This window comes from Hyaena hyaena, unplaced genomic scaffold (assembly GCF_003009895.1).
Source record: "Hyaena hyaena isolate Hyena2069 unplaced genomic scaffold, ASM300989v1 scaffold_637, whole genome shotgun sequence".
NCBI classification, from domain to species: Eukaryota; Metazoa; Chordata; class Mammalia; order Carnivora; family Hyaenidae; genus Hyaena; species Hyaena hyaena.
The window spans coordinates 785,454-801,982 of NW_024081260.1; the positions used below are offsets into that span (position 1 = coordinate 785,454).

At 51.0% G+C, this 16,529-nt stretch overlaps 1 protein-coding gene and 1 long non-coding RNA gene across 6 annotated transcripts; one reads left to right on the forward strand and one right to left on the reverse strand.

Moving 5' to 3' along the window:
* On the reverse strand, window positions 1-9,655 carry LOC120249069 (zinc finger protein 311-like). Of its 5 annotated transcripts, none has more exons than XM_039257561.1 (7): window positions 9,614-9,655; window positions 8,561-8,846; window positions 8,221-8,296; window positions 4,227-4,300; window positions 3,774-3,900; window positions 3,321-3,425; window positions 1-2,083 (listed from the first exon to the last, which is right to left on the reverse strand). In XM_039257561.1, the coding sequence occupies exons 2-7, from the start codon at window positions 8,642-8,644 to the stop codon at window positions 705-707; spliced, it is 1,845 nt and encodes a 614-aa protein (XP_039113492.1). In that variant the 5' UTR covers window positions 8,645-8,846; window positions 9,614-9,655; the 3' UTR covers window positions 1-704. The 5 variants fall into 5 exon arrangements, with proteins under 5 accessions (XP_039113492.1, XP_039113493.1, XP_039113490.1 ...); XM_039257562.1 differs by lacking the exon at window positions 9,614-9,655 and adding an exon at window positions 9,321-9,603; XM_039257559.1 differs by lacking the exon at window positions 9,614-9,655 and adding an exon at window positions 9,223-9,603.
* Window positions 618-7,544, forward strand: LOC120249086. The gene is made up of 3 exons (XR_005532777.1): window positions 618-694; window positions 4,194-4,448; window positions 7,041-7,544. It is a non-coding gene; the product is annotated as an uncharacterized LOC120249086 (long non-coding RNA).
* Window positions 9,656-16,529: the final 6,874 nt, after the last annotated feature.

Genomic DNA, 16,529 nt, shown 5'->3' on the forward strand with positions numbered 1-16,529 from the left:
TAAATATAGCAAATCTTTAAGAATGAACACATTGAAATTTTGATGTATTTATAAGAAAGTGAGATGGGCTCTGTGCTCCTTCCCTATGTAAACTGTTACTTGAGCAGCAGACAGCTGCATCGTCCTTACCTCTGATACCTAAATCGGCCTGTCTTTCCCGTCCTGATCCCACATGGAAAAGTACCATTCAGTCCTCGAGGTAAAACAACACAGAAAACCCTTGCTAAAAATGGTCAATATTTTATCAGGTCGAACTCGGTTGGTGCTGAGCGGGGTCGTGGCTTCGCCTGCAGGAGACGCAGTGCGGGGAGTCTGAGCGTCTGGGGGGCGCCGACGCAGGGCCCGCCGGGAAGGGAGCCTCCGCAGCCGTCGGGGGCGCCGACGCAGGGCCCGCCGGGAAGGGAGCCTCCGCAGCCGTCGGGGGCGCCGACGCAGGGCCCGCCGGGAAGGGAGCCTCGGCAGCCGTCGGGGGCGCCGACGCGGGGCCCGCCGGGAAGGGAGCCTCCGCAGCGGTCTTCTCAGGCCTTCGTCTCCTCGTCCCGCAGGGCAGCTGGCGGTTAAGTGAGTGGACACTGGACCTGTGGCCGGCACAGGATCATTCCTGCCGGGCAGGCCCTGGAAGTGACTCAGGACAGGCTCCGGGGTCCCCGTCAGGGGCCAGCGAACCAGGAAGCACCAGTCTGCGGAACCCCAGGTGCTGGCGCTCAGTCCCCGACGTCCGGGAGGGTCTTCGAGGCCGGTCCTGGGGCGGGGGCTGTCCCCAAAGTGTCGTCCAGTTCGTGGGTTCTGCGCGCTGGGTGGATCCTCTTCTTATGTCCGGTCAGGTTGGCGCTCACCCGGAACGCCTTTCCACACTGCTCGCACTCGTAGGGCCTCTCGCCGGTGTGGACGCGCTGGTGCCCGAGCAGGGCCGCGCGCTGGCGGAAAGCCAGGCCGCACTGGCTGCAGGGGTAGGGCCTCTCGCCCGTGTGGATCCGCCTGTGCTGGGTCAGCACGGAGCTCTGGGGGAAGGCCTTCCCGCACACGTCGCAGGCGAACGGCTTCTCGCCGGTGTGGACGCGCTGGTGGGTGGTCAGGTTGGACTTGCCGCTGAAGGCCTTCCCGCACTGGGGGCAGGCGAACGGCTTCTCCCCGGTGTGGACGCGCTGGTGCACGGCCAGGCAGTGCCGGTCCTCGAAGGCCTTCCCGCACAGCCCGCAGGGGTGCGGCCGGTCCCCGCGGTGTCCCCGCTCGTGAGCGCGGCGCCGGCAGTCGTGCCGGAAGGCCCGGCCGCACTCGCCGCACCGGAAGGGCTTCTCCGGGGCGGGGGCCCCCCGGGACCCGGCCTGCCCCGCGCGTGCGTGCACCCGCGCGTGCTTGCGGAGGTCCGAACGGCGGCGGAAGGCCCGGCCGCACTGGCCGCACAGGTACGGGCGCTCAGCCGAGTGCACGCGCGCGTGCTTGGCCAGGTCGGAGCGCCCGCGGAAGGCGCGGCCGCACTGCGCGCAGCCGAACGGCCTCTCCCCGCAGTGGGTCCGGCCGTGCGCGGTCAGGCAGTGCTTGAGGCGGAAGGCCTTCCCGCACACGCCGCACCGGTGCGGCCGCTCGGCGCTGTGCACCAGCCCGTGCCGGCGCAGGCGGCCCCTGCTGCCGAAGGCCTTCCCGCACTGCCCGCACGCGTGCGGCCTGTCCCCGCCGTGCGCCCGCCGGTGCCGGCACGCAGCTGCCCTGCTGCCGAAGGCCTTCCCGCACTGCGCGCAGCCGAACGGCTTCTCGCCGGTGTGCGTGAGCCGGTGCGCCGACAGCTGGCCGCCGGTCCGGAAGGCCTTCCCGCACTGGGCGCACGCGTGCGGCCTCTCGCCGGAGTGGACGCGCTGGTGCAGGACGAGGTCCGAGCGGCCGCGGAAGGTCTTCCCGCACTCGGCGCACTGGCTGGGCCCTCGCGCCTGCTGGGCGCTGCGCGCTGCAGGCCCGCCGGCCACCCCGTCCGCCCCAGGCGCCCGGGGCCCGGACGCAGGCCTCGGGACCCAGGCCCCTCCGCGCTTCAGGACGCGCTTCGCGTCCGGCCAGTCCCCGTCCTCGGGCCGCGTGTGGTCAGACGACACTGAAACGAGGAAACAAACACGCGGGAAGAGTGGAGCGGGGTCAGGACGGGGTGACCCGACGGCCGAAGGCTGGGTGGGCTCAGTGGGGGCAAGTTCACAAGGACCACAGTGCTCACACTTAGTAAACGTGAGGAGGGTCCTTGAACACCCGCTCGCTCTCCACACTCTCCCAGCGGAGCGAGTGGCAAATCCAAAGTCCTCGGCCCACCTCGGTCAGGAGACGCAGCCTTCAACCCTGCCCCTCCCGGACATCGTACGAGTCCCCCCGTGGGACCTGTGTGCGGTGTGACTGCCACCCGGTAGGGCGGGGGGGGCAGTGCCGTCCCAAGCCGGGCTCTCGCTCCCTGGGCTCTGGGCTCGTACTTCCGTCCAGAGTCCATGGAGGCCGGACGGCAGCGGTCACTGAGGGGAGGGAAGCCCGGCCACCTGGGCTGAGCCCCGGGAAGAAGGGAAGCGGACGCACTGGGGGCTGACGTGCCCCTGAGGAGTAGGTAGGTGCGTGTTCAGGGAAGCCGGCCTGAGTTAACTTTTCCTGCCTGTCTTCCCATGACCCCTGCCCGGCCCGCGCACCCCACTTCTGCCAGGTCATCAGCTCATTCCTGCTGGCTCACTGCAGCCCCACTATCTATGCTCTACTCTGCTTCCAGAGTCTTCTTTCTAAAAATCAGGTCTTATCACGCCACTGCTCAGTGTAAAATAGTTCGGGGGCGTGCCACAGTAAGCCAGACAGACGGGGGTAAAGTGTGCAGCTCAAGCGAGACTGTCTGGGCCAAAACCCTACCTTGACACCTAGTGGCTGCGCAACCTGGGAGGGTAACTCCATCTCTCTGCGCCTGGACCACCCAGGGGAGCACTGGCTGTGCAGCCAGCATCCACCTTAGGGCTCAGAGCTGAGGCCGTGAGGGGAAACAGGGAAGGGCAAGGGTCAGAAGCCCAATACCGGGAAAGTCCTGACAAAAGCTGGAGGCTTTCTGGGCACTGAAGTAACTGGTCCACAGAGGGGAGGAATTCTCGGAGCTTTTCTGAGGACCTGATTGCAGAGGGCCTATTAGCGTGCAAAGAAGCAATTCATGAGAGAATAATCGCCCAGTATGCTGCTGTTTGTTTTCTCTCTGTTATGGTTTTCTAAATGGACTTCCTCCAGGTGGGTGTGGATGGATGACGTGAGCTAAGAACATGCTAGGAGCGGCTGTCACACGGCACAGCGCCGGGGACTGGCGCTTCTCCTTCACTCACCCGGGAAGGAGCGTGTCAGGAGCCCCCAGTCCTGCGGGCCGTCAGCGCAGGGCGCGGCGCCTTGCTCCAGATGGGAGATGAGGGGCGGCTTAGGGAAGGCAAGGCCTGCTTGCGGAGGAGGAAAGTCAGTGTGCAGAGCGGCCTTACCACCATCCCAACACCCAGCCTCCGCCCCTCTGCTCACACTGGGGCGGAGAAAGGGTTTATTCAGGGGTCTGGCAAGGCGTAAACAAGCATATAGGGATGATCCGAGAAAGGTCATGCTCAGAAGGGCAGAGGCGGTGACCCCCGGAAGCAGGCACTTGGTTGTATCTCCCCCCGCCCCCGCCCTATGGGTAAGAGGCAAGAATGAGGGCTCTGACTTTTACTGTGAGGCCCCAGATATGTCCATAGACAGCAGTTCAAAGAGCAAGGACAGGAAGAAGTACTAAGCCAAGCAGAGGGTGTCCTCACCAGCTGACAGCATGTTCCCATAGTTCTCCAGCATCACGTCGGTGTACAGGTGCCTCTGGGCGCGGGTCAGATACTGCCACTCTCCGCTACTGAAGCACACGGCCACATCCTCAAACGTCACCGCGTCCTGCAATGATAGGCTCCTGCTGACCTGGAGGAAACCCCAGTCCCCAGGAACAGACGTAGAAGAAAGGATTCCGAGAGGTTTCTAGAAATGAAAGATGGTTACTGTTCCGTGTATATTTGGGGTTGAGGTGGAAGGGGGCATAGGCTGTGCACAGTGAAAATCATGACAGGGAACAATCCATGAATGGTGTGTCATCCAACAAAATGTTCCTGGTGAGTGAGAACACCTGGATTTCGGGGTTAGGGAGCGAGTGAAAACAAGGCCATATTTAGGAAGTGGTGCTGTATTTCCAGGAAGGATGGAGGGCTTGCCTGGGCCTGACTCACCGGTGTGGTATTTGCTCCTGGCCAGTCTCTGTGGCTTCTGCCGTCAGCAATGGAAGGATGCTGAGTCGGCAGTTCTGAGGGAAGAGAAATGAGTCAACTTGGCACAGTATTGATGAGACTTCACGCTTTTCCTCTTCTTCCCCAACGTGGAAGCTTCTCAGGCTCTGCCTTCCCCTCATTCCTCCCACCTGTTTCCAGTTTTGGGCATCAGCCACGCTGATGGTAAGTGCTTGTTCTCCCTCACCTACAACGTGGTTTTCTGTGGTTGCTCGTCATCCTGGAATGACCTCGCCCTTCTCCAAGCCCACATACTGACTCCTGGCTGGTTCGATGACCTCTCTTCCAGGATCTGAGTATTGAGGTAATTTCCTCCAGAAAGACTAGGGGTGGGGAATCCAGGGACTGGCCCACAGCTTGTTCCTTTATTTAGGTAACTTATTGGCTGGCCTACCTCGGGCCATTTTCCCTTGTTCTTACTAGAGAAACAGCACTTGCCCCGACTCTGAGTCTCCCGTTAGCTCCTGGCCCGGAGCCACCGTCTCTCACCGTGGTGCACATGCAACAGATGGTGTCCAGGTGTCCAGGACAGCCCATTAGGGGCCGGCCAATGAGGGCGGTCCACACTGCTGGTTAGGGGGCCCTAATTCATTCCTCGGGGGTAAGCTTCACCTTTCCGTACCTTGTGTTTGCGGCACCTAACCTTTCTAGAAAGTTCTTCAACACATCCCCAATCCAAGTCTGAGCGATCTTCTTCAGAAGATACCAGGGGGATTAGTCACTGACTGATAAGACTCTAGGATCCCCCCGTGGACTTTGGTCCCCAAAACTTCATTCCAGTTTTACCAAAACTTCAGTGTAGGAGGAAACTGGTTTCTTCCCAGAGAGATTTCCCAAGAACATTGTTCTTTGGTTTAGACCCGGGCTGTGTCTCAGTCCTCACGGTCATGCTCGGTTGCTCCACGTCTCACCTACAAGCCCACGCACTCCCTGTCACACATGGTCCCGTCGGGCTCACAGCAGAGGCAGGTCTGGTCTGCAAGGGTCCTCATGACATCAGAAACGTGAGTCTCCCAGCTCGGGTTTTTGTTCAATCTGCATTTTGTTTTTTTTAAATGTTTATTTTTGTGTGAGAGACAGGCAGAGTGTGAGCAGAGGAGGGGCAGAGAGAGCAGGAGACGCAGAATCTGAAGGAGGCTCCAGGCTCTGAGCTGTAAGCACAGAGCCCGATGCTGGGCTTGAACTGGTGAGTCACAAGATCATGACATGAGACAAACTCAGACGTTTAACCGCCTGAGCCACCAGGTACCCTCAGTCCATATTTTATTGTAAACAGTTTCAAATATACAGAAAAGCTGAAAGAACTGTTCAGTAAACATCCACATACTCCCCACTCATGATCCACAATTAGTATTTGCAATAAACCTGTCTGTCTAACTAGCCCTGTCTCTACTAATCCACTTGTCTTTGCTGCGTTTTAAAGTAATGGAGACATGAGCAACTTCACCCCAAAACACATTCTCCCACCTGTCAATAACTGGGGTTCAGTATGTGTTCACATTGTTTTTGAGGTGAACTTACATACAGTAAGATACACAAGTTGTAACTGTACCATTGGCTGAGTTTTGACAAAGCACATCCCGATTTAACCCAAAGTCCCCTCCAGATATGTCCTCATTGGATTTTTACTATATCTTCTTCACAGACTGGGAAAGTCTTGTTAAGTCACAGTGGTTCTTTTTTTAAAAAGTGTTCATCGTGCTAATTTTTTAAAATACATATTTTATTAAAAATTATTTTTAAAATAATTTATTTTTGAATGAGACAGAGACAGCATGAGCAGAATAAGGGCAGAGAGAGAAGACACAGAATCTGCAGCAGGCTCCAGGCTCTGAGCTGTCAGCAAAGAGCCTGATGTGGGGCTTGAACTCACAGACTGTGAGCTTGTGACCTGAGCTGAAGTCAGACGGTTAACCGACTGAGCCACCCGGGTGTCCCTAATTTTTTTTAAAGTAGGCTCTGCACCCCACGTGGGGCTTGAACTCACAACCCTGAGACCAAGTCATGTGCTCCACTGATGGGTCAGCCAGGAGCCCCCAAAGTTTTTTGAATTGTGGCAAGGAATATGTGCCAAAATTTACCATCTTAACCATTCTTAAATGTACAGTTTAGCAGTGTTGAAAACACACAATGTGTGTCATCTCCACAACTTTTTCTCCTGCAAAACTGAAACTCTATGCATCACCCAACCTGCCGTCTCTCCCTCCCCAGTCCCTGGTCACCACAGTGATTCTTAGGCTTTATGTTTAGCTTCAGATTTTGAAAGGACAGTTTCTGCCCTCAAGTTAAAAATGAACCTGGGACACAGGCTGCGTGTTCATGACATGAAACTACCTTGATCAGCTCAATATACCCTGGACTGGCAGGCTCACGTTTCTCAGTTCAGGAGGCTGGACGTTCAGATCCAGGTGCCGCCCCTCCACCTGGCTTCCCTCCTTCTGCCCTCACGTGGGGGAGCCAGAGTTCTGGGCCCTTCCTCATATAAGGACACTACTCTCTTCATCGCCCCATCCTTATGACTTTATCTAAACCTCATTTCTTTCCAAGGCCCCACCCACCTCTCAATATCATTACAACTGGGGTCTGGGGACATGTGCATTTTGAGGGAACACATTCAGTTGGTAACAAAACTACTTGTTAAAGCAGGGCACACATAGTATCTGGGATGAGACTGATTCATTTATGACTCCTTATACAGTAGAAATTCAGGATTTCTTTTCTGGAAGTGCCAATAACATACTCTTTTTTTCATTGTAGATAATATACTAAAAACCCACTTTTGAGGTGCCTGGTGTCTCGTCCTCTGTCCAAATGTCGGTGCCCTTCAGGGTCTGCCTGTAGGACTCCAGAACTGCTAAACGCTGTGCCCTGGGTTTTACCTCCAGCAGCCACTTCTATACAGTCTTGTCCACCTTCCTCTGCAGTCCCCCCAAAAAGCATTTCTAAACCCATCCTCACAGTTCCCCATCTTCCTTTACTTTTCCCAAAGCTTCACAAGACCTTTGTCCCTTCTTTGCCAGTTCGGTTTCTCTGGAACTCAGTCTATGCCTCTAATCTCAGGGTTCCCAAAAGGTCTACAGAAGTGAAATTACATACACTCAAAATTTACACATTGATAAAACTGGTGGGTGGGGTAGGAGTTACTGACCTCTACAAGTTTTATGTACACATATATGTTATTTATCATATATGTCAAGTTGTACATATACAAGTGATTGAATGCATTCAATTTCTTTGATAAACTGCTCTGTAGAATCTTTATTTCTTATTTAAAAAGTTTTTAATGTTTTTATTTATTTCTGAGAGAGACAGCATGAGCAGAGGAGGGTCAGAGAGAGAGGGAGACACAGAATCTGAAACAGGCTCCAGACTCTGAGCTGTCAGCACAGAGCCCGATGTGGGGCTTGAACCCACCAACCATGGGATCATGACCTGAGCCGAAGTGGAGGCTTAACTGATGAGCCAGCCAGGAGACCCTGTAGAATCTTTAAAAAAAAAATTTTGTTTATTTATTTATTTTGAGGGAGACAGAGACAGCACGAGTGGGGGAGGGGCAGAAAGAAAAGGATAAAGAGAGTCAGTCCCGATTAGGCTCTGTAGCACTGTCAGTGCAGGGCTCGATCCCGTGAGCTGAGAGATCATGACCTGAGCTGAAATCAAGAGTCGGACACTTAACCAACTGAGCCACCCAGGTGCCCCTGGCTTTATAGAATCTTTTGAGTCTTTGATTATTTTTTCCAAATTTGATTTAAGACGAGGGCAGAAACTGAATAATTTAGTTCTCTCAATACTGATCCCAGCCTAGTATAGAAAAAACAGAAGGCTTCCAGTAAATGCTCAATAAGGAGGTTTCCAGGTCCCAGGAAGCACCCTCCCCACCACGTCCCTGCTCCGTTTCAGCTGCCACAGCTCCTGGCCCCACAGCTCTGCGCCTCACCTCCTTCCTGCAGGAGCTCGGCATCGGGGGCCCACAGCAGCTGGTGTGGTCCGGGACTCCCGTCTGACAGCACCACCTGTCACAACGCACAGAAACAGGGAGGCTAGGAGGGAGGGGGACAGGCTCTCATCAGCTATGTAGGTTTGTCCGTGGAAATCGACTCCCAGAAATAGCAAGAGGGGTGAGGAATTCAGGGACTCAGTCCCTTAGGCGAGGCAGAAAGGACATCCGACAACTTCGGGGGTCACCAGCCCATCCGGGAAACGTAATAAAACTTCCAAGCAGAAAATCCCCTTCCCTCCCGCCTAGTCGCGGCACGCCGCAGGCCGTCCCGGCTCACCTGCTCCGTCTTTCCCCCGCCGCCCGTCCTCCTCCACCGCTGGCCGGGTCGTTCCCGGGGGCTGCGCGACGCCCCCGCTGTCATTTCTGGCCCTGTCCGGACGTCACGTTTCGACGTGGCCTGGGGGCCGCCAGCGGCCTTCGGGGACACGCGTACTGGACGTGCCCGCCAGAGGCCCCCGCCGACCGCCAGGGCAGCTGCTCTTGGACTTCATGTGTCAAACCCTGTGCTGGATTCGGGCCCCATGAGCAGTACTGACCTCGCTGTGATCCCGCAGCCGGTCTTCCTGCGTATTCGAAGACAGGGGACAGGGAGGAAAGTGAACACAGCGGAAAGGAAGGGCCCCCAGGGTTTCGTACGGGGAGACGGGGCAGCCCGGGAAGACCAGCTGGGGACGTCGGGGGCCTCCGTCACCTGCCTGGCCCGCACCGTCACCCGCGGGCCTCCCGCCTGTCTCTTCTCGGTGCCACAGTCAGAGAGGCCGGTTTACAGCGTGGGAGGGGGGCCGACTTCCTCTCCGTCTAACCCCCCCCCGTGTCCACGGACTTTGTGTCGGCGCACAAGCTGTGTAGTCCACACGGTCCGCCCTCTCCCACCGCAGGGCCTCAGCGCTGGCATCTCCCCACCCTCCCCGGTTCCTAGCGCACCCCGAGAAGACACACCCTGGCGCCCTGCGCTCCCCCGATCCCGACGCAGCGCTCGCCGTGCCCCCTCCTACTCAGCAGCTCCTCATCCCGCCCCGACGCCAGGATTCGCACACCTCGTCCCTCTCTAACACCTGCGCTCCGCCCACTGCGCTCGCTGAACCCGTCTACACCCGCGCCGGCAGCTCAGAGACTGAATAGGCACGGGGCGCGGCGACAGAGGAGCGCGGGGGGGTGGGGGCAGGGCCAGAGGAACCGGGGAGAGAGCCGCCACCCCGGCCGCACGGCGGCACCCCTGGGGCCGCCCCGGGGTCCGCTCAGGAGCCCGCCCGTGCGTCCCCGCCCGGCGCGGGGTCGAGGCGCAGCCCTCCCCACCCAGCTCTCTCCCGGCGCCGGGAGACCCGGGCACCTGCACTAGCTCCACTTCCTGGTCGTCCGGCATCCGCTTCCGGCGACCTTCTAGGAAGCGCAACTCGCTGGTGGAAGGCGGCTCGAGTCCCGGGGGACGTCCTGAGGCGGCGACCCGGGCGGTGGCCGCGGCGTCCGAACAGCGTCTCCTCCGTGGCCCTCCCCAGCGTGCGCAGGAATTTGGAGCCACAAATAAGTGAAAAAGTCACTCTTAATTGGGAACCCAAACACGAGAAAAATAATGGAATGCTCTTTTTCAAAAATTAAAAACTTCCTTGTGAAGAATTAAGCCTAGTTGGAAGTTGAGAGAAGGTTGAGAGATTAATGAACCCGCATATACTCATCACTCAGACTTAACAATAAATAAGATTCGGATGCTGGTTTGGTCTGTTCCCCCGAGTTTTCCTTGCGGAAATGTTTCAAAGCAAAACCCTAAGATGCTTTTTCAATTTTATGCTTTTTAGAATAGTACATTTACCCCCCACCCCCCCAATTTTAAATTATACTTAACATACAGTGTAGTATTGGTTTCAGAGTAGAATTCGGTGATTCATCACTTACATACACATCTAGTGCTCCTCAGAGTGGCCTCCTTAATGCCCAGCTCCATCTGGCCCATCCCCCACCCCTCCTCCCTCCATGAACCTTCACTTTGTTCTCTGTGGTTAAGAGCCTCTTATGGTTTGTTTCCCTCTCTTTCAGAATGCATTTTTAAAAATGTATTTATTTCTGAGAGAGAGACAGCATGAGCAGGGGAGGGTCAGAAAGAGAGGGAGACACAGAATCGGAAGCAGGCTCCAGGCTCTGAGATAGCTGTCAGCACAGAGCCCGACGTGGGGCTCAAAGTCATGAACTGTGAGATCATGACCTGAGCCGAAGTCTGGTGCTTAACGGACTGAGCCCCACAGGAGCCCCCAGAATGCATTTCTTAAAAAAAAAATAGGACATTTTCTGACAGAAACCGCAATGCCATTATCCCACCTAACAAATTCCTGGTTACCATCTAATACTGAGTCCATATTAAACTTGCCCCGGGGCGCCTGGGTGGCTTAGTCGGTTAAGCGTCCGACTTTCGCTTAGGTCATGATCTCGCGGTTCGTGGGTTCGAGCCCCGCGTCGGGCTCTGTGCTGACTGCCAGCTCAGAGCCTGGAGCCTGCTTCAGTCTGTGACTCCCTCTCTCTCTGACCCTCCGCTGCTCACGCTGTTTCTCTCTCTCCTAGAAATAAATAAAAATATTAAAAAAAAAAAATAAACTTGCCCAAATGTGTAAAGCATGCTTATTTTAAAAAAATTAATGTTTTTTTATTTATTTCTGAGAGAGAGAGAAAGAGGGAGAGAGAGAGACAGACAGCGTGAGCAGGGGAGGGTCAGAGAGAGAGGGAGACACAGAATCTGAAACAGTCTCCAGGCTCTGAGCTGGCAGTCAGCACAGAGCCCGAAGTGGGGCTCAAAATCATGAACTGTGAGATCATGACCTGAGCCAAAGTCGGAGGCTTAACCGACTGAGCCACCCAGGCGCCCCAAGCATGCTTATTTTTTTGACTCAAGATGCAAAGTCTTCCTCCATCAGTCCTCAGTTTGGAGGAGGGCATTTGTGGGGATGAGCACTGCGTGTTATAAGGAAACCAACTTGACAATAAACTATTTGTAAAAAAATTTTTTTTAATAAAAATAAACTGGAACCTTAAGTGAATGACTTAAGGTCCTTCTTCATTTATAATGTAAAAAAAAAAAGATGCAAAGTCTACATGCTTTCTTGGGTTCTTTTAATTTTCTTTTAATTTAGATCTAGAATAGTTCCTTCTACCGTATTCTATTCCACGCCTCCTCCCCTCCCCACCCCCACCCCCCACAATGCCTCCTGAACAAACTGGGTATTTGTCCTGAATGTTTCACATGCTGGTTTTGTCTATTTGTATCTTCATTTATTTCTCTAGCCTTGTATTTCCTGTTAATTTGGTTCAAGTTTGGTTTACCTTTATGGGTAAGAATTATTCTTGGGTGGTGCTATGTACTTATTTTTACTTTATATAGTGAGGTGTATAATGTCTGACTGTTCCATTCTCTGTGATGCTAAGATTGTTCAGTGAGTGCAGCTCTTGAACATTGGATCTGTCGATGTGAAGTTCTCCATCAATCTTTAATTTTGTGGTTTCACCTACTGGTCTTTGCCTAAATCAACCATTTAATTAGGGGTTGCAAAATCGTGATTTTTCTAAGTCCAGAGGTTTTGTCGCATTTATGAACAGAAATTTCTTTATAAAGAAGGATTGTTTTCTCTCAACAACCTATAAATTCAGGATGATTTGGTTATTCTGAAATAACCATACAGGAAAGGAAATAAATACGTTCTTTTCAATTTAACTGCTAGTGTTCACAGTAAATAGTTGTTTGCCCTAGGCACCATGACCAAAGATGTGCTGGTCATCCTTTGAAATGGCCATCAGTGAACGCTTCCAGGATCCATTCCTGTGTATCTCCCTTGCACAGGGTTTCAGAGCTGGTTTGTGTGACCAGTTGAGTATGGCAGAAGTGATGTTATGTTGCTTCTAATGTCTTGTTAAGTTATAAAAGTGACTGTGGCTTCCAACTTGATCTCTCTCTATCCCTCTCATATCTTTCACTCTGAGGGAGGCCAGCTGTCATATTGTGAGGAGTGGCTCACATAGTGAGGAAATGAAACCCCTGCCAACAGCCATGTGAATGAGTTTAGATGTGCATCCTTCAGCCCCCAGTTTAACCTTCAGATGACTGCAGCCCAGGTCACAGACCTAAAACCAACAGCTGAGCTATTCTCAGATTCCCAATCTGCAGAAACTGTGTGAGGTAATACATTTTGATGTTTGATTCTGAATTTTGGGGGTACTTTGTTATGCCGCAATTGATAACTACTTTTCTTTGTTCTCTTTAATGTTGTTGTTTTTTTTTAATTTTTATTTCGGAGAGAGAGAGAGACTGTGAGCAGGGGAGGGTCAGAGAGAGAGAGAGGGAGACACAGAATCTGAAGCAGGCTCCAGGCTCTTAGCTAGCTGTCAGCACAGAGACCGACACAGGGCTCGAACCCACAAACCACGAGATCATGACCTGAGCCGAAGTCGTATGCTCAACTGACTGAGCCACCCAGGAGCCCCAGTTCTCTCTTTTTGAATACCATTACAAATACATCGGTTTTTCTCTTCTTTTCTATAATTTATTTATTTATTTATTTATTTATTTATTTATTTATTTATATTTTTTAAATAGTTTACTGCCAAGTTGGTTTCCATATAACACCCAGTGCTCATCCCAACAAGTGCCCTCCTCCATGCCCATCCCCACTTTCCCTCCTCCCCACCCCCATCAATCCTCAGTTTGTTCTCGGCATTCAAGAGTCTCTCATGGTTTGCCTTCCTCCCTCTCCCCCACTATTTTTCCCCTCTTCTTCTCTCCCATGGTCCTCCGTTAAGTTCCTCCTAATCCTCCTAAACGTGCAAACATATGGTATCTGTCCTTCTCTGCCTGACTTATTTCGCTCAGCATAACACCCTCAAGATCCATCCATGTTGCTACACATGGCCCGATTTCATTCTTTCTCATTGCCATGTAGTATTTCATTGTATAGATAAACCACATCTTCTTGATCCATTCGTCTGTGACACTTCGGCTCTTTCCATGTTTCAGCTATTGTTGAGAGTGCTGCTATGAACATTGGGGTACGTGAGCTCCTATGCATCAGCACTCCTGTGTCCCTTGGGTCAATTCCTAGCAGTGCTATTGCTGGGTCATAAGGGAGTTCTATTAATTTTTTGAGGAACCTCCACACTGTCTTCCAGAGGGGCTGCACCAGTTTACATTCCCACCAACAGTGTAGGAGGGTGCCCGTTTCTCCACATCCTCGCCAGCATCTAGAGTCTCCTGATTTGTTCATTTTAGCCACTCTGACCGGCGTGAGGTGGTATCTCAGTGTGGTTTTGATTTGTATTTCCCTGATGAGGAGGGATGCTGAGCATCGTTTCATGTGTCTGTTGGCCATCTGGATGTCCTCTTTGGAGAAGTGTCTGTTCATATCTTCTGCCCATTTCTTTACTGGGTTGTTTGTTTTTCCGGTGTGGAGTTTGGTGAGTTCCTTATAGATTTTGGATACTAACCCTTTGTCTGATATGTCATTTGCAACTATCTTTTCCCATTCCGTCGGTTGCCTATTAGTTTTATGGATTGTTTCCTTTGCCGTGCAGAAGCTTTTAATCTTGATGAGGTCCCAATCGTTCATTTTTGCTCTTGTTTCCCTTGCTTTTGGAGATGTGTCAAGTAAGAAGTTGCTGCGGTTGAGGTCAAGGAGGTTGTTTCCTGCTTTCTCCTCTAGGGTTTTGATGGTTTCCTGTCTCACGTTCAGGTCCTTTATCCATTTTGAGTTTATTTTTGTGTATGGTGTGAGAAAGTGATCTAGTTTCATTCTCCTGCATGTTGCTGTCCAGTTCTCCCAGCACCATCTGTTAAAGAGGCTGTCTTTTGTCCATCGGATATTCTTTCCTGCTTTGTCAAAGATTAGTTGGCTGTATACTTTTGGGTCCACTTCTGAGTTCTCAATTCTGTTCCATTGGTCTATGTGTCTGTTTTTGTGCCAATACCATGCTTGATGATGACAGCTTTGTAATAGAGGCTAAAGTCTGGGATGGTGATACCTTCCGTTTTGGTTTTATTCTTCAGTATTACATTAGCTATTCAGCGTCTTTTGTGGTTCCATACAAACTAGGATAGTTTGTTCTAGTTTTGAGACGTATGCTGGTGCTGTTTTGATTGGGGTTGCATTGAATGTGTAGATTGCGTTGGGTAGTAATGACATTTTAACTATATTTATTCTTTCTATCCATGAGCATGGGATGTTTTTCCATTTCTTTGTGTCTTTTTCAATTTCCTTCATAAGTTTTCTATAGTTTTCATCATACAGATCTCTTGTATCCTTGGTTAGGTTTATTCCGAGGTATTTTATGGTTTTTTGTGCCATTGTGAATGGGATCAGTTTCTTGCTTTCTCTTTCTGTTGCTTCATTATTGGTGTATAAAAATGCAACCGATTTCTGTACATTGATTTTGTACCCTGCAACTTGGCTGAATTCTTGGACCAGTTCTAGTAGGCTTCTGGTGGAGTCAGTCTGTCGGGTTTTCTATGTAGAGTATCATGTCGTCTGCGAAGAGTGAAAGTTTGACTTCTTCTTTGCCAATTCTGATGCCTTTGATTTCCTTTTGTTGTCTGATGGCTCATGCTAGGACTTCCCGCACTACGTTAAACAACAGTGGTGAGAGTGGACATCCCTGTGGTGTTCCTGATCTCAAGAGGAAAGCTCTCAGTTTTTCCCCTTTGAGGATGATGTTAGCTGAAGGCTTTTCATAGATGGCTTTTATGATGTTTAAGTAGGTTCCTTCTATCCCGACTTTCTCTAGAATCTTTATTAAGAAGCGATGCTGTATTTGGTCAAATGCTTTTTCTGCATCTATCGACAGGATCATATGGTTTTTATCTTTTCTTTTGTTGATGTGAGGTATCACATTGATTGATTTGTGAATATTGAACCAGTCCTGTAACCCAGGAATGAAACCCACTTGTTCTTGGTGGATAATTCTTTTCATGTGCTGTTGGATTCTATTTGCAAGTATCTTGTTGAGGATTTTTGCATCCGTATTCATCAAGGATATTGGCCTGTAGTTCTCTTTTTTTTTGCTGGGTCTCTGTCTGGCTTGGGAATCAGAGTGATGCTGGCTTCATAAAATGAGTCCGGGAGTTTTCCTTCGATTTCTATTTTTTGGAATAGCTTGAGAAGAATGTGTATTAATTATGTTTTAAACATCTGGTAGAATTCCCCAGGGAAGCCGTCAGGTCCAGGGCTCTTATTTGTTGGGAGATTTTTAATAACTGATTTGATTTCTTCACTCGTTATGGGTCTATTCAGATTTTCTATTTCTTCCCTTGTGAATTTTGGTAGTGAGTGTGTGTTTTGGATACATTCAGGGGGATTATTGACAGATATGAATTTATAGCCATTGTGTTCTCTGTAGATTTTGTGTTTCTGGTGATATTCTCTGATCCTTTGTAGTCTTTGCTACTTTGACCTTAATTATTTTTTTTCTCCACTCAGAAAGTCCTCGCCTTAGAATTTTCTGCAGGGCTGATTTAGTGGTCATGAACTCCTTTAGTTTTTGTTTGGGATACTCTTTATCTTTCCTTCTATTCTGAATGTCAGCCTTGCTGGATAAAGAACACTTGGGTGCATGTTTTTCTTATTCAGCACATTGAATATTTCCTGTCACTCCCCTATGGCCTGCCAAATTTCAGTGGACAGGTCTAGTACTAACCTTAAGTGTCTCCCTTGTAGGTTAATGTTCTTTTGTACCTCTCTGCTTTTTATATTTTTATTAAAAATTTTTAATGTTTTTTATTTATTTCTGAGAGAGAGAGCGAGAGCGAGCGTGAGCAGGGGAGGGTCAGAGAGAGAGGGAGGTACATCACCCTTTGATTCAGGCTTCAAGCTCTGAGCTGGCTGTTAGCACAGAGCCTGACGCAGGGCTCAAACCCACAAACCGTGAGATCATGACCTGAGCTGAAGTTGGACGCTTAACCGACTGAGCCACCCAAACGCATGCCCTTTACTTTCTCGAAATCTCTCATTATCTTTGTATTTTGCCAATTTCAATATCATATGTGATATGTTTTGTTTATTTTGAAGGGAGTTTCCTTGGCATCTTGGAATTGGATGCCTGTTTCCTTTTCCAGATTAGGTAAGCTCTCAGCTATAATTTGTACAAATAAACCTTCTGTTCCTTTTCCTTACTTTTCTTCTTCTAGGATGCCTATGATGCAGATGTTGTTTTGTTTACTGGAATAAATTAGTTCTCTGTCTCCTCTTGTGATATAGTAATTTTTTTCAGCTTCATATTTTCCA